Here is a 16,403-nt window from a genome sequence, read left to right as displayed (position 1 = left end):
CGTGAAGCAAAATCGCCGCGCGGTCAGAGAACAGGCACGGGAGCATGCGCCTGGGTCTTGGTCATTTCTTTTTTGTCATTCGTCTCGCTCTCAAATAACTCACTCAAATATAGATCTGGGTTCTGGGCTTCTGGCGGGGGGGGGTAATAGCTATAACGGCTTCGACCCTTCGAGCAAACTCTCGAGCGTGGGCGCCGTGGCCGTCGCGTTTTGATCTCTCGGTGAGTGGGCGGGGCCGAGCCGCCGCGGGGTGGCGGGCGGGCGGGCGTCGTTTTGAAAAACAGAAAACACAGAAAACTCAAGGGGGGCCGCGGCCGGCGGGACGACCCTCTATATCGATCTAGTTAGCACTAGTTGCCCCTAGACTACAGCCCCTAGATATGACCCTGGGAGTAGAAAATGCGCCCAAGGGGGCCCAGAGGGGGCCAAGGAGGCGGCGCGGGGAAGCATAGAGGTGAGAGCAGGAAGGATGGCGCTTAGGATCGGCTAACTAACGGCTTCGTGAAAGGCAAGCCGAGAACGGAGAAGGGGGTGTTTTTCCAGAGTTTTTAGAGCAGTATTTGGTGTCTCGGCACACACATATGTCATATCCCCGCACGAGGTCAGCGCGGCGCGTGCAGAGTGCCTCTCTCGCAGGCTGATTTTGGCTGTTTTTGAGATTGTTTTTGTTTTCAGACTAAGGGGGCCCGGCGGGCCAAACCACAGGTTTCGATCCGTGCCACCGCAAATTTTGATCAGCAAATTTCGAGGGGCGGCCGCAAATTTTGAGGTAGATTTTGATTGTCAAAACACGTCCGTCTTGCCGCAGGATAGAGCATATAGGCGGCGAACACCCACACACACGACATCCCACCACTCAACAGGACGCGTTCACCTCCCCAGACATGGCTAACGCGCGGGCGCACAGACGGGCGTCCTCGCTCAGGCCATCGCATTGCGCTCCCCCGCGACCGACCGCGCGCACCTCCCGGCTCTGGTGCCGATCATTTCTAGCGCAGGCGGCCGCCGGATGACGCAGCTGCTTTGATGGCGAGCATGAACGGCCTGCGTTCCTGCTCGAAGACCCGTCTCAGGCCATATCTGGTGCCTACTTGTCCCTCCTTCTTGGCCAGGTTGAGCGCGCGACAGGCCCGCGACGATGCCTTGGCCCGCGCAATGTGCTCTTCGCGCGCCACCCGGTCCGCCGAGTCGACCGCAGCGAGCACCGAGGGGACCGAGCCCGGTAGTGGCCACCGGAAACGGACTATACGCGGCACCCGCGCTCCCGCTCGTAAGAGGTGGCTGGCGCCCTGAGGCGGCATTTGGTGGCGTGAGGAGTGCGGAACGCTACTGGCGGCGTGACAGGGCCTCTCTCGGCCGCGTGTGCCGCCCATCGGCACGCGGGTGCGCAGACATCGCGACTCTGCCCGCTCGCTCGACCCTTTTGCCGCGAGAGGGCGCCGGCCGCGTGTAAGAGGTGGCTGGCGCCCTGAGGCGGCATTTGGTGGCGTGGGGAGTGCGGAACGCTACTGGCGGCGTGACAGGGCCTCTCTCAGCCGCGTGTGCCGCCCATCGGCACGCGGGTGCGCGGGTGCGCAGACATCGCGACTCTCCCGCTCGCTTGACCCTTTTGCCGCGAGAGGGCGCCGGCCGCGTGTAAGAGGTGGCTGGCACCCTGAGGCGGCATTTGGTGTGGGGTCGGCGTGCGGGGCTGAGTCTTACTCGTCGGCGCTGGGGCCAGATCCCAGCGCAGAACTCTGCAACGCTGGCATATAGACACAACAAGACTAACCCGAACCCTAACCCTAACCCTAACCCTAACCCTAACCCTAACCCTAACCCTAGCCCTAACACCCTAACCCTAACCCTAGGTCAGCGTACGGGGCTGAATCTTACTCGTCGGCGCTGGGGCCAGACCTCAGCGCAGAACCCTGCAACGCTGGCATATACAGACACAACAAGACTAATTTTAACCCTAAGCTAACCCAACCCTAACCCTAACCCTAACCCTTGCTAACCCTAACCGTAACCCTAACCCTAACCCGAACGCCGAACCCGACCGGACCTGGACCGGACCCCCAACTCCACACCGCAATTTGAAAGTCAGTCAGTCAGTCTTACACACCTCCAAGCATGGAGGACGGGCCCACACGCACACACGCTGCACACGATTGGCTCGGGAGCCGACACGAGGCACACTGTCACCGGCCGTAGCACCGGGTCCGGACTGCTGGACACACAGCACACAGCTCACAGAACAGCTCACGAGGTGGCGCTGTATAGTGGGGTTCTCAGGGACTGACACGGGAGAAGAAGGTGGAGCACAGGGACGGGGACACAGGACTCACGAACTGATATCCCACCCCGCGCCGGGGGCGGTGGCGCGCGCGAGCGCCGGGGTATTTGGACCCGCAGTCTGGCAGGCGCCAGGCCACAGATCCGCCGGCGGAGCCTTGAGTCGCATCCGCGATCCGCGCCGGCTCTCAGAAGAGATCCGGCGCGGTGCTGACCGCGCGCCCTCGGAGTGGACCATCGAGTACTCGATGGCTGTCCAGGAGAAGCGGTGCAGCTGCGGCATCTTGTCGCAGCGCGGCATGATGTCGCATTGCGGCATGCGGTACTCCTGCTGCAGCGCGCGCGCGGTGGTGAGGAGAGTGCGAGCCCTTGAGCCGGTGGCGTTGTCCATCGCCGGCGCGTGCGCGCCCCGCCGGCCTTGAGGTGGGTATACGCCACCAGCTAGCCCAGGGGCTGTGGCCCTCTGCGCGGGCGCAGGAAATGCCGTGCGTGCCGGGGTCCAGCCGGCACCGCTCGGGGAGTTGAGGCGGCCGCCGGTGGTGACGGGGGCTCTCCGGGGAGGCCGCAACGCACCACGCGAGTGGCGGCCGCCACTCCGACGCACCGCCGGTGGCGCTGCGCAGAGTGCGCTGCACCACCAGAGGTGTGCCCAAGCCACGAGCAATTTGAAAGATCTTGATGAAAATCAGGGGCCCGACCGCAAATTTCTCCAAAATTTTCGCAGGCGCTCCGCGCCTGCAGATTTTGAAATAAATTCGATAAAATTGGGGGGGCTGGGCCAAGGGCCCGCGCGACCCCCTCAGATGCGGCGGGCGGGCGCCCACTCACCGAGAGATCAAAACACGATGGCCCGTAGCGACCACGTGGCGTGCCCGGCGCCTCTCAACACACGGCCACGCAACACGCGAGTCGCGGCCTCACATGCCAGCGCGAAAAAGCCTAGAGCGCCTCGAAGGTGATCTCCTGAGTCTCGACCTGCGAGACGCCGTCGATGTCCTTGAGCTTCGCAAGGAACTCCTCCTCGAGCGGGTTGTAGTCGGCGCCAGCCCACTCTCCGTGCTCGTCGAGCGGCTGGACGATCGACACCTTGAAGTCGAGGCAGCCGCCGCAGACCTGCCGCGTCACCGAGGCCTTGGGCAGTGCTTTGATGCGGGGCAGGAACTCGGTAAGCAGCTCCTGGCACGCGGCGAGCGACTTTGAGTCGCCAGGCCCGCCGCTCTCGCCCGGCGAGTACTTGCACCTGGAGAGCGGCGACGGATGTGGAGAGCGGGGACGGCAGCCGTGCTGATGTCGTGCGGAGGCCTCACCGCCACTCCCGCGCCACGTTCGAGAAGGCGACCTTGGTGTCACCGATCTCAGCCATCGAAACAGCGGCACGCGAGTTCGCAACAGCGATGGTCGCGCCGATGTTGAGGCCGAGGGCCGAGGTGAGGATCGAGAGACTCATGTGTGTGGAGAGCGCTGCGAGCTGTGCCGTGAAAAAGAAAATAAGCGCGGCTAGCGGAGCTGGGAACAAGACATGAAGGTTGCAGCGAGAAGCGGCGAGAGACTGCGAAGAGAGATAGGAAGAGGCAGACTCCCTAGGGTGGGCGACGGCTAGCGCACCACACACCTCTCCTTAAAATCCCTGTGTGGTGGCGGCGTGCCGTCCTCCCATCCCTCCCTTGGGTTGTCTGTTTTCTTTCTTTCTTTCTTTCTGGGAATAGGACCGCCGCAAGCGGCGTGGCGTGGAGCGGTTGAGCATCCCTCCGGGGGCCCCTCTGCGCCGGGGAGGCGTTGTTGGAGGCTAGGACGCAAGCGTCCGTCTCTGGGGGGAGGCGGGGGCCCCCGGAGGCACCGTGCGCCGCGCAGCAGTGCGGAAACGGGGCTCCGGCTCCGCTAGTCTCCGCTAGCACCGACTTCCCGATTAAGCTAGGTTAATCAGAGGGCAGATTTGGAGAGATCTCGAGGAGTACATACAGATAGACCCTCCAACCATCAGAAAACTCCGACCTGATCGGTCGTACTGACCGCCGACAGATCACTCCAGACAGCAGACAGGCCGACGTCTGCACGCGGCCGGCCGGGCGAGAGGCTTGACACGATCCGACCCTGCGACCCTGACGCTGCTGCTCTAGCTATCAGACATGCACTGCTGACTGCTGCCACAATGTGCGACCTGTGCTGGCCCACTTGGCGGCCTTCCCGGTCAGTGGTGAGGCGCAGTTCAGAGCTGTCGATGGCGCGATGCTGCACTGGTCCCACATTGGTGACACGAGACCACCAAGTTTGCCGGTCCAAGAGAGAGGCACCGGCGCTCTCCTGAGAAAGTGCATGGTCCCTCTTGTATGACTGCCCATGCGCGCGAGGCTGTGTAGGCATAGCCTCGAGAGTGCCAGCAGCCAGTCGCCGAGGCAGTTTGTGACGCGCATTGCGTCAGAAGCGTGCACGCGCTGGAAGGACACCTTGCTTCCTACTGGCCGTACGATCAGGTCGTCACTGAATGGTGGATACTAAGGCCGCGAGCTATGCAGGTGGTCAATTGCGCAGCAGGGCACGGTCAGCAGCGCCGACAGGCTGTCGCAAGGCGTGATAGCATGGCCGCAAGTACAGCGAATTCCCATGAAAACAAGTAAAAAATCGCGCAAAAAAGAAAAAAATCCCGAAAAAATCGGCGCCTGCGGCGGGCCATGGGACCCCATCTCCCCCCCGCATGGATGCCCTCTAGGGCCCTCGCCTCCCCCCAGAGGCGTCCGTCGCCCTTTTCAAACTCGGGGCCCACTCCGCTACGCTCCGTCCGACCCGAATTTGGAGGGCCTAAAAGTTTAAGGTGTTGCTGCGCAAAAGGGGTCGGACACAGGGCGCAGCTCATGCTAAGAGCTAGAAGGGGAGATGGAGAGAACAAGCACCCTGTCCCGTTATTGCGTACACGCCCAGCACCACAAAAGCTCTCTCTCTCCTGTCCTCACTCAGGGGGGTCACAACTACCGAGTCCCTCGACTAGCTGCCACGTTGCCGACCGAGAGCGGATCTCCTCCTACTCCGCAAGGAGGGTGGCCAAGGCTAAAGTCTTGCCGGAGCCGCCGGGCGCGTTGACGACTTGGAGAAGGTCGCCCTTGCACTTGTACTTGTAGAGATGCTCGAGGGGGTGCTTTGTGGGGCGGTGCGCAGCCAGGCCAGCAGTGAGGGGAGGCGCACCCTCACTCTCCTCGGTTGCAGAGCTCGGCAGTCCTCGGGCGAGCCGACGCGCATGTCCAACCAGCGCTGGGACTCGTTGTGACGGCAGACGCCGGCTGCCTCTCCAACCGCTTCTGCAGCGTCCTTCTTTGCCCGGTGCATGGGCTCGATCCGATTCCGCAGCGTGTCGTCCCCAGCGGCGGTGCTGCGCGGGACGCGGCCGCGGGCACGCTGGGCTCGATCAGCGGCTTTCCCTCAGTTGCTCCGAAAGCACGAAAGCACGGATTTGGCGGACGTTCTTGGCTTCAATTTTACGTAATGTGGCACCAGCTGAAGGCTTGCCCGGCGCACATCACGCAGTTCGTGCACGGTATTCGGATTTTGCTATTTGCTCGTGTGGGGGTATATTGCAGATTTGTCAATGGTACCGCGTCTGCGACGCGGGCGCCTTGCGAGCAGACAGAGCCCTTAAGGCTTAAGGACACCCTTTATATCTTGCGCGGTCAGGATGATCCCACCCTGCTAGCAGGTAGGGGATGAGAGGTCAGAGCTGTGCCGTGAAAAAGAAAAAACTTTTGTGGGGCACCAGCCTGAACTGGCGAATCGATTTCTGGTTCACGGCCTTGAAGAAAGAAAGAAAACAGAGAACGAAAGGGGGGATCACGGGTCAAGAAGCTCGATCTCCAATAGCAATACAGCAGTTTACACGAGGAAAGAGGACGGACGGAAACACCCCCCTTTTATGCCTGACCCTGGGCATGGCCTCTCTGGGGGTGAGCCGGGTCGGCCTCCTCCGGGTCTGCAACTCACACGGCGGGTCCGCATCCGGGCGAGCATCCGAGGCCCGCGGTTGTCCTTTCTCTGGGCGCGACCGCCATGGAGATCCGCTGCCCACAGATCAGTGCTTTGGTCGACTATTGCTCGCTCTCTGTGCACTCGCAACGCCAGAGGCCGTGCTTGGAGAATGCGTCGCAATGCTGCTGCGCCTGTGGATTGAGCCGCGGCGCAAGCTCCATCGGTGAGCTGCTGGGGACTATCATAGGCGCGAGGGGCGTGTGGCTGAGACTCGGCTCGTGAGCCCCGCAGACTCTCGCCTGAGGAGGGATTAGTTGCACGTCGCTCTCCCTGGCTGTACCAAGGCAGAGTGTTGTTTGATCGAGGTTGTCGGGGTCGACGCGTACGGGGAGCGCGACAGCACCGCGCTCGTCGTCTCCGTCCCCGCCGTCGCCCGCCGCCGCGCGTACCTTGGCTTGGTCACGGCCAGGTCCTCACCACGGGCTACCACATCGCACGCCCGAAGCGGCGAGACTAGCCGAGAGTCGCCGGGAGCCGCCGGGAGTCGCCGGGAGCCACCGAGTGCAACCACATCGCGCGCCCAACGGCGCGCGCCCCTCGTCCGGGGGGCTTTCACGCCATTCGTGTCACGCCCACGCACTTCCGTCTGAGGCGCGCGTCCCTCGAGCGCGGGCCCGGCTAATCCCCGGCTAATCCCCGGCGCATCTCGGGTCATCTCGGGTCATCTCGGGTCGCATTCCGGATGACGCAGGCACGCATACCTCGAGCGCGGTCCCGGCCACCACTGCTGTGTCCTCGCCTTCGATGACATGGTTGGTGGTCCGCAGGCCTGTGCCTCACTCCGAGATGCGCCGAGATGCGCCGGCAGTTGGGCCTCGAACCTTGATTGCCGTGCCCCGCTCTCGCCCGCCCCACCCCGCTGCAGAGCCGGCGCTCGCGTCCACTTGTCTACAACGGGTTTGGTGCCCACAACGGGTTTGCCGTCCCTCCCAGCCGCAGCCCGCTGGAGGGGACGGACTATGAGTGTGCGCTCGCTTTCTCGCTGCCAAGCACGGTCGCGAGGTGGTCAACAGCGACCCCGCGAGCCCCGCGAGGCGCGGCGGCGTCCGAGGGATGGGAGGAAGGCACGAAAACCTTGTAAAATTCTTTTCTTTGCGAGAAATGTTCTTGCTGCGCCGAGTGGCTCTCCCGCAATCGCCGCTCGTCTCGCCGCTGCGCGAGCGAGGGCGGTTACTCACGCGAGGCCTCGCCAAGAAAGCCAAGGACAAGGGGAAGGGGAAGGCAAAAACTGCGGCCGCGGTCGACCCGGAGCCGGACGGCGACGGGTCGGCGAGCGGGATCGACTTGGAGCGGCTCGAGGCGCAGCTGGAGAGGTCGGTCGGCATCCTGCAGCGCGAGTTCCTGGGGCTGCAGGCTGGGCGCGCGACGCCTGCGATGCTGGAGTCGCTCCAGCTCACGCTGGCGACGGGCGGCGCTCCGCTCTCTTCGGTGGCCAAAGTGCTCGCCCCGACGCCGCGCACGCTGCAGGTGTCGGTGTTCGACGCGGCGAACGTCGCCGCCGTCGTCAAGGGCATCGAGGCGTCGGAGCTGGGGCTGGCGCCGGAGGTGGTTGGCAAGGCGGTCAAGGTGGCGCTCCCGCGGCCAACGCAGGAGGCGCGAGAGGCGCTGCGGAAGGAGGTCAAGCGGGCGGCCGAGGAGGCGCGGCAGGCGCTTCGCGGCACGCGGCAAAAGGCGATGAAGAAGGCCAAGGCGCTGCCCTCGAAGGACGAGGTGAAGCGCGCGGAGAAGGACGTCGAGCGGCTCGTCGAGCGCTTCATGGCCAAGGTCGAGACGGAACTCGGGAAGAAGGAGGAGGATCTGATGACAATCTGAGTGTACTCGGAGTCGCTTCCCAGTGAGCCATGTTCATGTTCATGTGCAATAAGCTTGTATGTGATCAACCGCCCGCCACACACAACGAAGTCAAAGAGAAAAACGAAGGATCTCCACTCTCGTCTCTCCCGCCCCCCCGCGCCCCTCCCCCACGCCTCCCTCCGCGTTGACCCTTGTGGCTTGTGCCGTGCGACCTGGACCTCCCCCCTCCCGGCGCGCGCAGCCCGCGCACGCGCACACGGACACGGGCCGCGAGAGTTTTGTGTTTTCGAGACACGTCGCGCGTCGCGGCTCTCAGCGCGCTCGCTCCCTGGCACCCTGTGGGGCCTGGGGCGCTGTGTGCGCCCCGCTGGCTGTGCGGTTCGTTCGATAAGACTTGAGAGATGTAGGAACACAAGCGGTGTGTGCGCCACGACGTGACGTGGCGCTGTGAGTTGTCCCGCGTCGCACAGAGGCACAGTGTGACGCTGGCGGTGCGCGCCACCACCAGAGGCTAGAGCTCCTCGGCTGGCGCGTCGGCGGTCACCTCGAGCTCGCCAGAGTCGGCGATGAGAACCTCCTTGGACGTCTTGCCCGAGGGCGAGCCGACCCCCTCGACCTTCTTGACGATGTCCATACCCTCGAGCACCTGCGAGGGGCAGGGACCAGGAGAGGCCGGCTCACCTCTCGCAGCGCGACGCCCGGGCAGCGCTGCCACGCTGCCATGTGCCACAGGGACGGCGCCACGCTGCCATGTGCCACAGGGACGGGCGCGTGCGCGTGTGCGCGTGTGCGCGTGTGTGCGCCTTGCCAAAGACGACGTGCTTGCCGTCCAGCCACGCCGTCTTGACGGTGCAGATGAAGAACTGGGAGCCGTTGGTGCCCGGGCCGGCGTTGGCCATCGAGAGGATGCCCGGGCCGGTGTGCTTCAGCTTGAAGTTCTCGTCGGCAAACTTCTCGCCGTAAATCTGAGCACGGGACAGACGCCGGTCCGCAGTGGGCCGGGCGGAGCGGGGGGGTGGCGAGAGCGTCCAGCGTGGTGGTAGAGCGGGCGGGTGGCGAGCGTCCGGCGTGGCCGCAGGCTCACCGACTCGCCGCCGGTGCCGTCGCCACGCGTGAAGTCGCCGCCCTGCAGCATGAAGTTGGGGATCACGCGGTGGAACTTGGACCCCTTGAAGGCGAGCGGCTTGCCGCTCTTGCCCATCCCCTTCTCGCCGGTCGCGAGGGCGCGGACTGACGGCAGGGCGGCGGGGCGGGCGGGGCGTCATAAGCGCCACCGCGGCGGCAGAGAGGCGGGCATCCGGCGCACAGTTCTCGACAGTCTTGGGCACCGTCTTGCCGTACAGGCCCATCACGATCCGCCCAGCCGGCTCACCACCGATTGTGATGTCAAAGTACACTTTGTGCGTCACCTTTGGTCCAGACGAGGAGCCGGCGCCAAGGGCGAGGAGCGTGGAGAGAGCAGCCCACATTATAGCCTGCGTGCAGGCAGGCGCAGGGTGGGGAGTGGAGTCCAGGCGAGGGACAGTCGTTGCGCCGAGACATGGGGGGGCCTTCTGACTCAGCGCTGGGCAAAGAATTTTACTATGCTCACTACAGTGGGTTGCGGGCATTAAGAAAACAGGATTTCGCGGCACGCCGCCGTTTCTAAGCCTTTCCACAGCCCTCACCCACCCCACGCCGTGGTTTCTTAGCTCCGGCCGGCACTCAGGCCAGAGCCGGCCCCCTAAGGATTTTAGGTAAGAGGTAAGCTGAACCTCCTTTCCAAAGAGACCGCGGAAAAAACAATCAAGCTCTCCCTTGCTGGTTGCAATTCGGCACGGCCGGCCACACCGGCCTTTCGCCTCTCCAAGGGCGGCACCGCGTAGCACTGACTCACACAGACAGGGAACATGCCGTCGTCCAACGACTCGACAGCTTTCTCCACCGAGCGCCTACTGACGCTCAGCGTGCCGCACCTCACGCTGCTACTCTCTTCGCTTCTGGCTGTGTGCATCGGGACCACATACTTGACATGCGTCGGTGAACACGAGTGCCAAGTGTTCCTTCCAATGATCTCTGACACGTGGGTCTACCCACCGGGTACGTATCTGTCGCGCCTCACGCTCTCCATGGTCGCGGCCGGTCTCGGCGTCGTCTACTCCGCCTTCTACTACGCCCGGGTCGGCGCAGGCTCTCCCGCGCGCCTCCAGGCCGCTCTTCTCTCGGTCACTCACTTCTCCTGCGTCACCATGGGCGTGGTCGGGGCGGTGTGTGAGGACTCGAAGGTGCCATCTTGCGATGTTGGTCCCTTTGCGGGCATCCACAACATCGCCGCGATCCTTACATTCGGCATCGGGACCATCTACGCAGTGCAAGCCGTGTGCAGTCTGCCCAGAAAAGCGCCGCGTGTCGGACTCAGCCTGCTCGCCGTCGCTTCGCTCGTCTCGAAGGCGCGCTGGCTGCCCGGCAATCTGGCTCTCACGATCGACCGAAACCCGGCCGTGCCTCTGCTGGAATGGTCCGACGCTGCGGCTCTGATCCTCTTCTTCCCCATGTACGCTGCGGTGTGATCTGCCTTGTGGAAGGATTGCGCACAGTGCCACGCGGTGAGAAGAGTGCGACCTTCATGTCCAGGCCTGCTGCCCCGACTTCTCGTTCGGCTACCTTCGCAGCCACGGCCCGCTCCCCTTCTGCCAGGGCCCGCTCCCCTCCCTCTCCGGCCCCGCCGCCTCCACTCCGTCGCCGCTCGCCTCTTGGAGCGAAAAGGGGCTTGTCCGCATTGTGCAGCGAATGGTAGCTGTGACGGTGGGTGCTGCGAACATCCTGCGGCAGCCGCAGCGCGCTTCGATCGCCACATAGCCGTCGGTTGACTAGGTGTCGACAACGTTTCTCCTGTCTTGGGCCGACGGGACCATCCACCCTCGCTCGGCCGCCCCGCGGTCTCTTCGACGCACACGCGCGCCGTACCGCGTCCCCACATCTCCCGTGGCGCCTCCATAGGCTTGGCCTACGCTCTGCGACATGTGGGTGACTTGCTCACACCCGCTGGCCTTCTCCGCATGCCTCCCCCAAGTCCTCCCCTTGGCCATGAGCGCAGGTGAGCCCACCCTCCAACATCATCTCCCGCTACATGGTCTGCCTGGGCGCCCTGCTCGCTGCCGCATCGCAGCTGTCTCATCTTCTCCTCTCCAACGTCGCTCGCGCCCGCACCTTGCGTGGCTTCGGCCTCTACCTCAACGCGCTGCTGCATGCCATCTCTCTCGCCGGCTTGCGCGCCTCGAGTCCCAGTCATGGAAGGCGCGACTCTCACCCACCGTCCGTGCCGCGTAGGCCTCTTCGGCCTTGCCGTCGTTGGCGCGCCCTGTGCTGCGGCGAACGAGCGCGGGGGTGGAGTCCCGCCTCCAGTCACGCAACGTCACGCTGTATAACCAGGCGCCTGCAACGTCGACGAGGACTTTAATCTCCACTCGTTCGCCGCGAGTGCCTTTTTTGGGTGGGACGCCGCCCGCAGCCCGACGCCTACTTCCCGCTTCCTCTCTCATCGTCCCGGCTGCGTTAGGCTCCACCTCGTCTACTTTGTCCTTGATGCGATCTGGTCGGCGTCGAGCGCCAAGGCGTCGACGAACGCTTTTGCCGCTGCCGCTTGTCTCGCTGCCGCTGCTTCGATTGGCTCTCACGCGCTGGCCCCGCATTTGGTAGTCCAGCTCTCTGCGAATGGCACAGCTGAGTCGTTCGGTGCGATTTGCGAGTGGTTCGCGCTACTTTGCTTCACAGTCTTGCTGTCGACTTCGACGGACGCTTTCGACGGCCTCGGCTCGATCCACCTCGCCCTGAGCGGCCCCGGCACACCCACGCCGCCGGCGCGCATCCAAGTGGACATCAAGCAGCAGGAAGCCCTCGCCTCTGCGCTCCTGCTGAATGAAGACGGCTCAGGACTCTTGGTCGATCGCTGTGTCGCCGCCAGTTGCTGAAGCGACCTCCTTCTCCGAGCATGATGTTCCCTTCTCCATCACATGCGCATGCATGTGCATGTGCATGTGCATGTGCATGTGCATGTGCATGTCCATGTCCATGTCCGCATGTGCATGTGCATAGACCTACAGACACATGCACTGTTGTGCAGCACAGCTCTCATAGGCGATTCCTCGACGTTGACGTGCCTCGATCGCCATGAGTACATGTAATACCGGCGCGCTGCTGCGGATCGGTGTTGTTTTGAGAGTGTGTGTTGTGTGAGAGAGAGAGTCGTGTAGTACGTCGACTATCGTCCAGCTCCAGGGGGTACCCGAGCGCCGAGGTATGTACGTCAGAGACAAGACGCTGAGCACAATAGACAACCACACACGGGGTACAGAGCATCTCAACTTCGTTAAAAGGCGAAGCACTTTAGAGGAGCAAGGCATCTGAGAGCACACAGTATCTGTGTACTATATGCTATGACCTATGTGCTGGTAAACGCCTCATCCGTGGACGTGGCGTCAACGGCGCTGGCAAGTCGCAAGTCAACCGGGCCAGTGATCTCTTGCGCATCGAAGCGCGAGAAGGCAAACGACGTGGCGTCTGCAGCGGCCACCTCGTACATGGCGGCCTCGCCCTCGATTGCACCCTCAGCCATAGCAGCGGTGGTGAAGTGGCCCTCAGCTGGGTACTCGTCGACGTTGCCCCAGCGGGAAGCTGTCGAGGAGAACGACTGGCCGACAAGGCCATGCGGGAGGGACCGCGAGGCCGCGTTGTCCTTCGCGTGAAATGAGACGTCCAATCTGTGTAGAGGGCCGGAAATGTGGCCGTACACATGATTGCCACGGACATGAAGGCTCCATCGGGGCAGAGAAAAATAAGCACTCGCCATGTCGACCTGCGTAAGTGCAGGGACGGGCGTCGGACGGGGTGGGGCTGGGAGGTCGCTGCGCAATGCGCAAGGGGCACACCTCAATGGACAGCTCACCGCATTTCCGACGGCCGCCCGGGCCCAGCTTGAAGCGGGGACTCGTCGAAGCGTTGCCGCACGATCCGTTGACAATCCTCCACCTGAGCAAGCCCAAAGGCCGTAATCGAGAGACTTGAGCGCGCCAGTGTGCAGAGGGACGGAGCAGGGGGAGGGGGCGTTCACCCCCAATTGCTCGGTCCCAGCTCAGACGCCCAAAACGAGGCGCGTGCCAGCTGGCGATCGGTCCCAACGCGCGCTACCACGTGCACCTTTGGGGTGGCAGTGCAATTGGGTGAGTAGGGCGCCAAGGAAGCGCGGGCTGCTGAGCACACACCTCGGTGATGAAGCTTCCGTGCACGGTCAGGGTGTGCCCGAGCTTCCTGTGCATTTCGAACACGGCGTCCTCCGTCTTGACGTTGACAGCAAGATTGGGTGCGGAGAAAAAGCTGTAGTAGCGGCCGTCCTCGCCGCGGAAGTCTGCGCGGCCGCCGTGCGCAAAGTGAAGATGCCTGCGACAAGGAGAGAGGGTAGGAGCTAGGTAGGAGCGGGACGAGATGGCTCCCAGTCTCACGGCAGCGGGCATCTAGGGCCATTACGGATCTTTGTCGACTCCGCCCGGACCGGCCGGAGGCGGCGGCAAGAGAGGGGGTTGGGACGGGGGCGACGGAGGCGCTGTCACGGTGGTCACGGCCACCCCCTGTCCCGCGGGTTCGGTCACGTCCGCCGTGAGCTTAATCGCAACCGAGCCATCCGGGATACCAGCAACGACGACAGTCTCAAGCAAGCGGCGACTAGTGACAATCTCAAGTATGATTTCCAACGACTCTATTTGGTACACGGTGTTATTGATCTCGATGAAGTCCCCTGCAGTCAAGTTGTTGGGAATGCAATTGACAAAGATGACATTGGCGTGAGGAGCTGCCGTTGGGATGTCGGCCGCAAGCTTCATTTCATCTCCGTCACAAAAATTGGGTGGCGAAAGCGGCGGTGGAGGCGGCAGGGTTGGCGGCAATGGAGGCGGGGAGGGTGAGGTGGAGGGAGGCGGCGGGGAGGGCGAGGCGGAGGGAGGCGGCGGGGAGGGCGAGGCGGAGGGAGGCGGCGGGGAGGGCGAGGTGGAGGGAGGTGCCGATGGCGGAAGAGGAGACACAGAGGCATCGGGTCCTGAGGGAGGTGGGGAGGGTGGGGGTGGCAACGGCGGTGCCTCTGTAGGCTGGGAAGGCGGCGGCGGTGAAGGCGGCGGTGGATGAGGAGGAGGAGGATAGGGCGGCTGCGGAGGCGGTGGCGAGGGAGGCGGTGGTGATGGTGAATCTCTGACGCCGGGATCGCGGGGTGGCGACGGCGGCGCAGAGGGAGATGGCGATGGCAGTGGTGATGATGGAGGAGGCGGGGAGGGTGAGGTGGAGGGAGGCGGCGGGGAGGGCGAGGCGGAGGGAGGCGGCGGGGAGGGCGAGGCATCCGGAGGGTCTGAGGGAGGTGGGGACGGTGGGGGTGGCAACGGCGGCGCCTCTGTTGGCTGGGAAGGCGGCGGTGGTGAAGGCGGCGGTGGATGAGGAGGAGGAGGATAGGGGGGCTGCGGAGGGGGGGGGGAGGGCGGCGGCGGCGACGGCGGTGGTGGCGACGGCTCTGCAGCAACAGTCAGCGGAGCAACGACCAGGGCTAGGATGCCGGCGCGCATTGGGCGGGATGTTCCGACGGCGAGAGCCGGAGTTTAAAAGGGGAACGAAAGGTTTCCCGCCGGTTCGAAATTTGCTCAAGGTGTGAATCCCAGGGCCTCCAGGGCTCGCACCTCAACCGGCAATTCAATAAATGCGGGCACAACGTCTTCTTTCGCAAGTAAGGAAGATGCAAACTTGCAAAGAGAGTGCCCTGGCGCGAGCCAAAGAGAGAGGAAAGAGGAAGGGCTCGGGCCTGGGTTTGTTCCCGGGCCAAGTGGATTATTACAGAGGGTTTGAAGAAGTGTCACGCCAAGTTTGCTCTTCGTTGAGCCCGCTGCCGCGCTGCCCCCTACGCTATCGGCACGTTGAACATGCCAGCCACCTACTCGCCTCTCCGTCTCAAGAGCATGCCGCCGCTTCGGCTGTGGCCGGACGACCCACCGGCCGACGTCTACTTTGACTCCGTCTCGGCGAGCATCAACAATGTGGGGCCCCGCGACTATGCGCGTCGAAAGCGCCAGCTAAAGGACCCGCAGTTGACGCCCTTTCTCGTGCCGCAGCCGATGCGCGCCCGGCTCGGGCTGGGCCCAGACGTGGAGCTTCCACTGGTGCTAGTGTTCCCGGGTGGTGGCTACGTCAGCCTCACAGTCCAGGCCGAGGGCAGGCGAGCCTGCAACTGGCTCAACCTCGCCGGAGTCCACTGCGTTGTTGTCGAGTACCGCACGATGCGCCGCCACCCAGCGCCGCTGCTTGATGCACGGCGCGCTGTGCAGCTGGTACGGCTGCACGCGGCCGCGTGGCGCGTCGCGCCAAGGATCGGCGTGCTTGGCTTTAGCGCTGGCGGGCACGTCGCTGGGCATGTGAGCCTTGCGTGGGACGCCGCCGAGGGCGGGGAGGTCGACAAGCTGTTGAGCGCCAAGGGCGACCGCGCGGCGGCGTTCTCCGCGCGGCCCGACGCCGCAATCCTTGCCTACCCGCTGGTCAGTGCGCACAATGACACAGTCGATTGCGCGGTCGGACGCCACCCCTTCTGCAAGTGCTCCACCTATGCCTGCGTCGGCGAGGCTGCGCGCGGCCAGCCGAGACCGCTCCGCCACCATGGCTCCTTCGCGGTGCTGCTTGGACCCGATCTAGGCAAGTCGTTGCCGCGCACGGCCGAGGACGACGTCTCCCTCGATGATCTCGCGCTGCGCCGGCCGGCCTCGTCGCCGCCCCCGCCCTTCTTCTTGTGGCACACTGAGAGTGACGACATCGTGCCGTTCCAAAACACCGAGCGGCTGGCGGCTGCGCTCCGCTCGCGCGGGGGCGCGGTCGAGGCGCACATCTTCCGCGGCGCAGGGCTCAAGCACGGGCTTGGCCTTGCGATGAAGTTTACGGGGCGCGACATTGGCAACTGGACCGGGTTGTGCGAGGCGTGGGCTGGCGCCAACTGGCAGCCGCATGGCCGTGCTTGGTCAAGGGGCTAGATGGGACTGAGGTTCGCTACCATGGGGTGTGCGGGCTGTGTGAGGATAGCGGAATGTAGGAGCGTCAGAGCGACTTTCCCGCACGTGCACGGAGGGCCGTGGCGCAGGTAGATCGCAGGTAGAGAGGTAGGGCTGGACTTGGAGGGGAGAGGTAAAGGTAAACTCATCTGAAGCCGGAGTCGAGGTAAAGAAAAGGAGCGCTCCAGATGAGATCAGCAGGAGGATGTACAAAGAGATTAGGAGCAGCAGGGACCCGAGGGACCATGTGGAAGGGTCCGAGAGACTTACTCCGAGATA

General features: G+C 64.0%; 6 protein-coding genes across 6 annotated transcripts; 2 read left to right on the top strand and 4 right to left on the bottom strand.

The window, feature by feature from the left end:
• Nucleotides 1-2,989: 2,989 nt before the first annotated feature.
• Nucleotides 2,990-3,703, bottom strand: EMIHUDRAFT_424447 (hypothetical protein). Its single transcript, XM_005776738.1, has 2 exons — nucleotides 3,582-3,703; nucleotides 2,990-3,514 (listed from the first exon to the last, which is right to left on the bottom strand). Exons 1-2 carry the CDS (start codon nucleotides 3,635-3,637, stop codon nucleotides 3,214-3,216), a joined length of 357 nt encoding a protein of 118 aa, XP_005776795.1. The 5' UTR covers nucleotides 3,638-3,703; the 3' UTR covers nucleotides 2,990-3,213.
• Nucleotides 3,704-7,386: 3,683 nt separating this feature from the next.
• EMIHUDRAFT_74169 (ribosome recycling factor) lies at nucleotides 7,387-8,097 on the top strand (the record flags this gene model as incomplete). Its single annotated transcript, XM_005776737.1, has 1 exon — nucleotides 7,387-8,097. The coding sequence occupies one exon, from the start codon at nucleotides 7,387-7,389 to the stop codon at nucleotides 8,095-8,097; it is 711 nt and encodes a 236-aa protein (XP_005776794.1).
• A 361-nt stretch (nucleotides 8,098-8,458) lies between these two features.
• Nucleotides 8,459-9,554, bottom strand: EMIHUDRAFT_430339 (peptidyl-prolyl isomerase). The gene is made up of 4 exons (XM_005776736.1): nucleotides 9,386-9,554; nucleotides 9,164-9,309; nucleotides 8,883-9,044; nucleotides 8,459-8,725 (listed from the first exon to the last, which is right to left on the bottom strand). The coding sequence occupies exons 1-4, from the start codon at nucleotides 9,546-9,548 to the stop codon at nucleotides 8,591-8,593; spliced, it is 606 nt and encodes a 201-aa protein (XP_005776793.1). The 5' UTR covers nucleotides 9,549-9,554; the 3' UTR covers nucleotides 8,459-8,590.
• A 1,921-nt stretch (nucleotides 9,555-11,475) lies between these two features.
• On the bottom strand, nucleotides 11,476-12,380 carry EMIHUDRAFT_367722 (hypothetical protein). The gene is made up of 2 exons (XM_005776735.1): nucleotides 11,618-12,380; nucleotides 11,476-11,551 (listed from the first exon to the last, which is right to left on the bottom strand). The coding sequence occupies exon 1, from the start codon at nucleotides 11,936-11,938 to the stop codon at nucleotides 11,732-11,734; it is 207 nt and encodes a 68-aa protein (XP_005776792.1). The 5' UTR covers nucleotides 11,939-12,380; the 3' UTR covers nucleotides 11,476-11,551; nucleotides 11,618-11,731.
• A 119-nt stretch (nucleotides 12,381-12,499) lies between these two features.
• On the bottom strand, nucleotides 12,500-13,934 carry EMIHUDRAFT_115952 (hypothetical protein; the record flags this gene model as incomplete). Its single annotated transcript, XM_005776734.1, has 3 exons — nucleotides 12,500-12,913; nucleotides 13,320-13,494; nucleotides 13,642-13,934. 3 exons carry the CDS (start codon nucleotides 13,932-13,934, stop codon nucleotides 12,500-12,502), a joined length of 882 nt encoding a protein of 293 aa, XP_005776791.1.
• A 1,113-nt stretch (nucleotides 13,935-15,047) lies between these two features.
• On the top strand, nucleotides 15,048-16,106 carry EMIHUDRAFT_238591 (hypothetical protein; the record flags this gene model as incomplete). The annotated part of the gene is made up of 1 exon (XM_005776733.1): nucleotides 15,048-16,106. The coding sequence occupies one exon, from the start codon at nucleotides 15,048-15,050 to the stop codon at nucleotides 16,104-16,106; it is 1,059 nt and encodes a 352-aa protein (XP_005776790.1).
• Nucleotides 16,107-16,403: the final 297 nt, after the last annotated feature.

This window comes from Emiliania huxleyi, assembly GCF_000372725.1.
Source record: "Emiliania huxleyi CCMP1516 unplaced genomic scaffold EMIHUscaffold_273, whole genome shotgun sequence".
Lineage (NCBI taxonomy): Eukaryota > Haptophyta > Isochrysidales > Noelaerhabdaceae > Emiliania > Emiliania huxleyi.
This window is presented reverse-complemented; position numbering and strand designations above follow the sequence as displayed.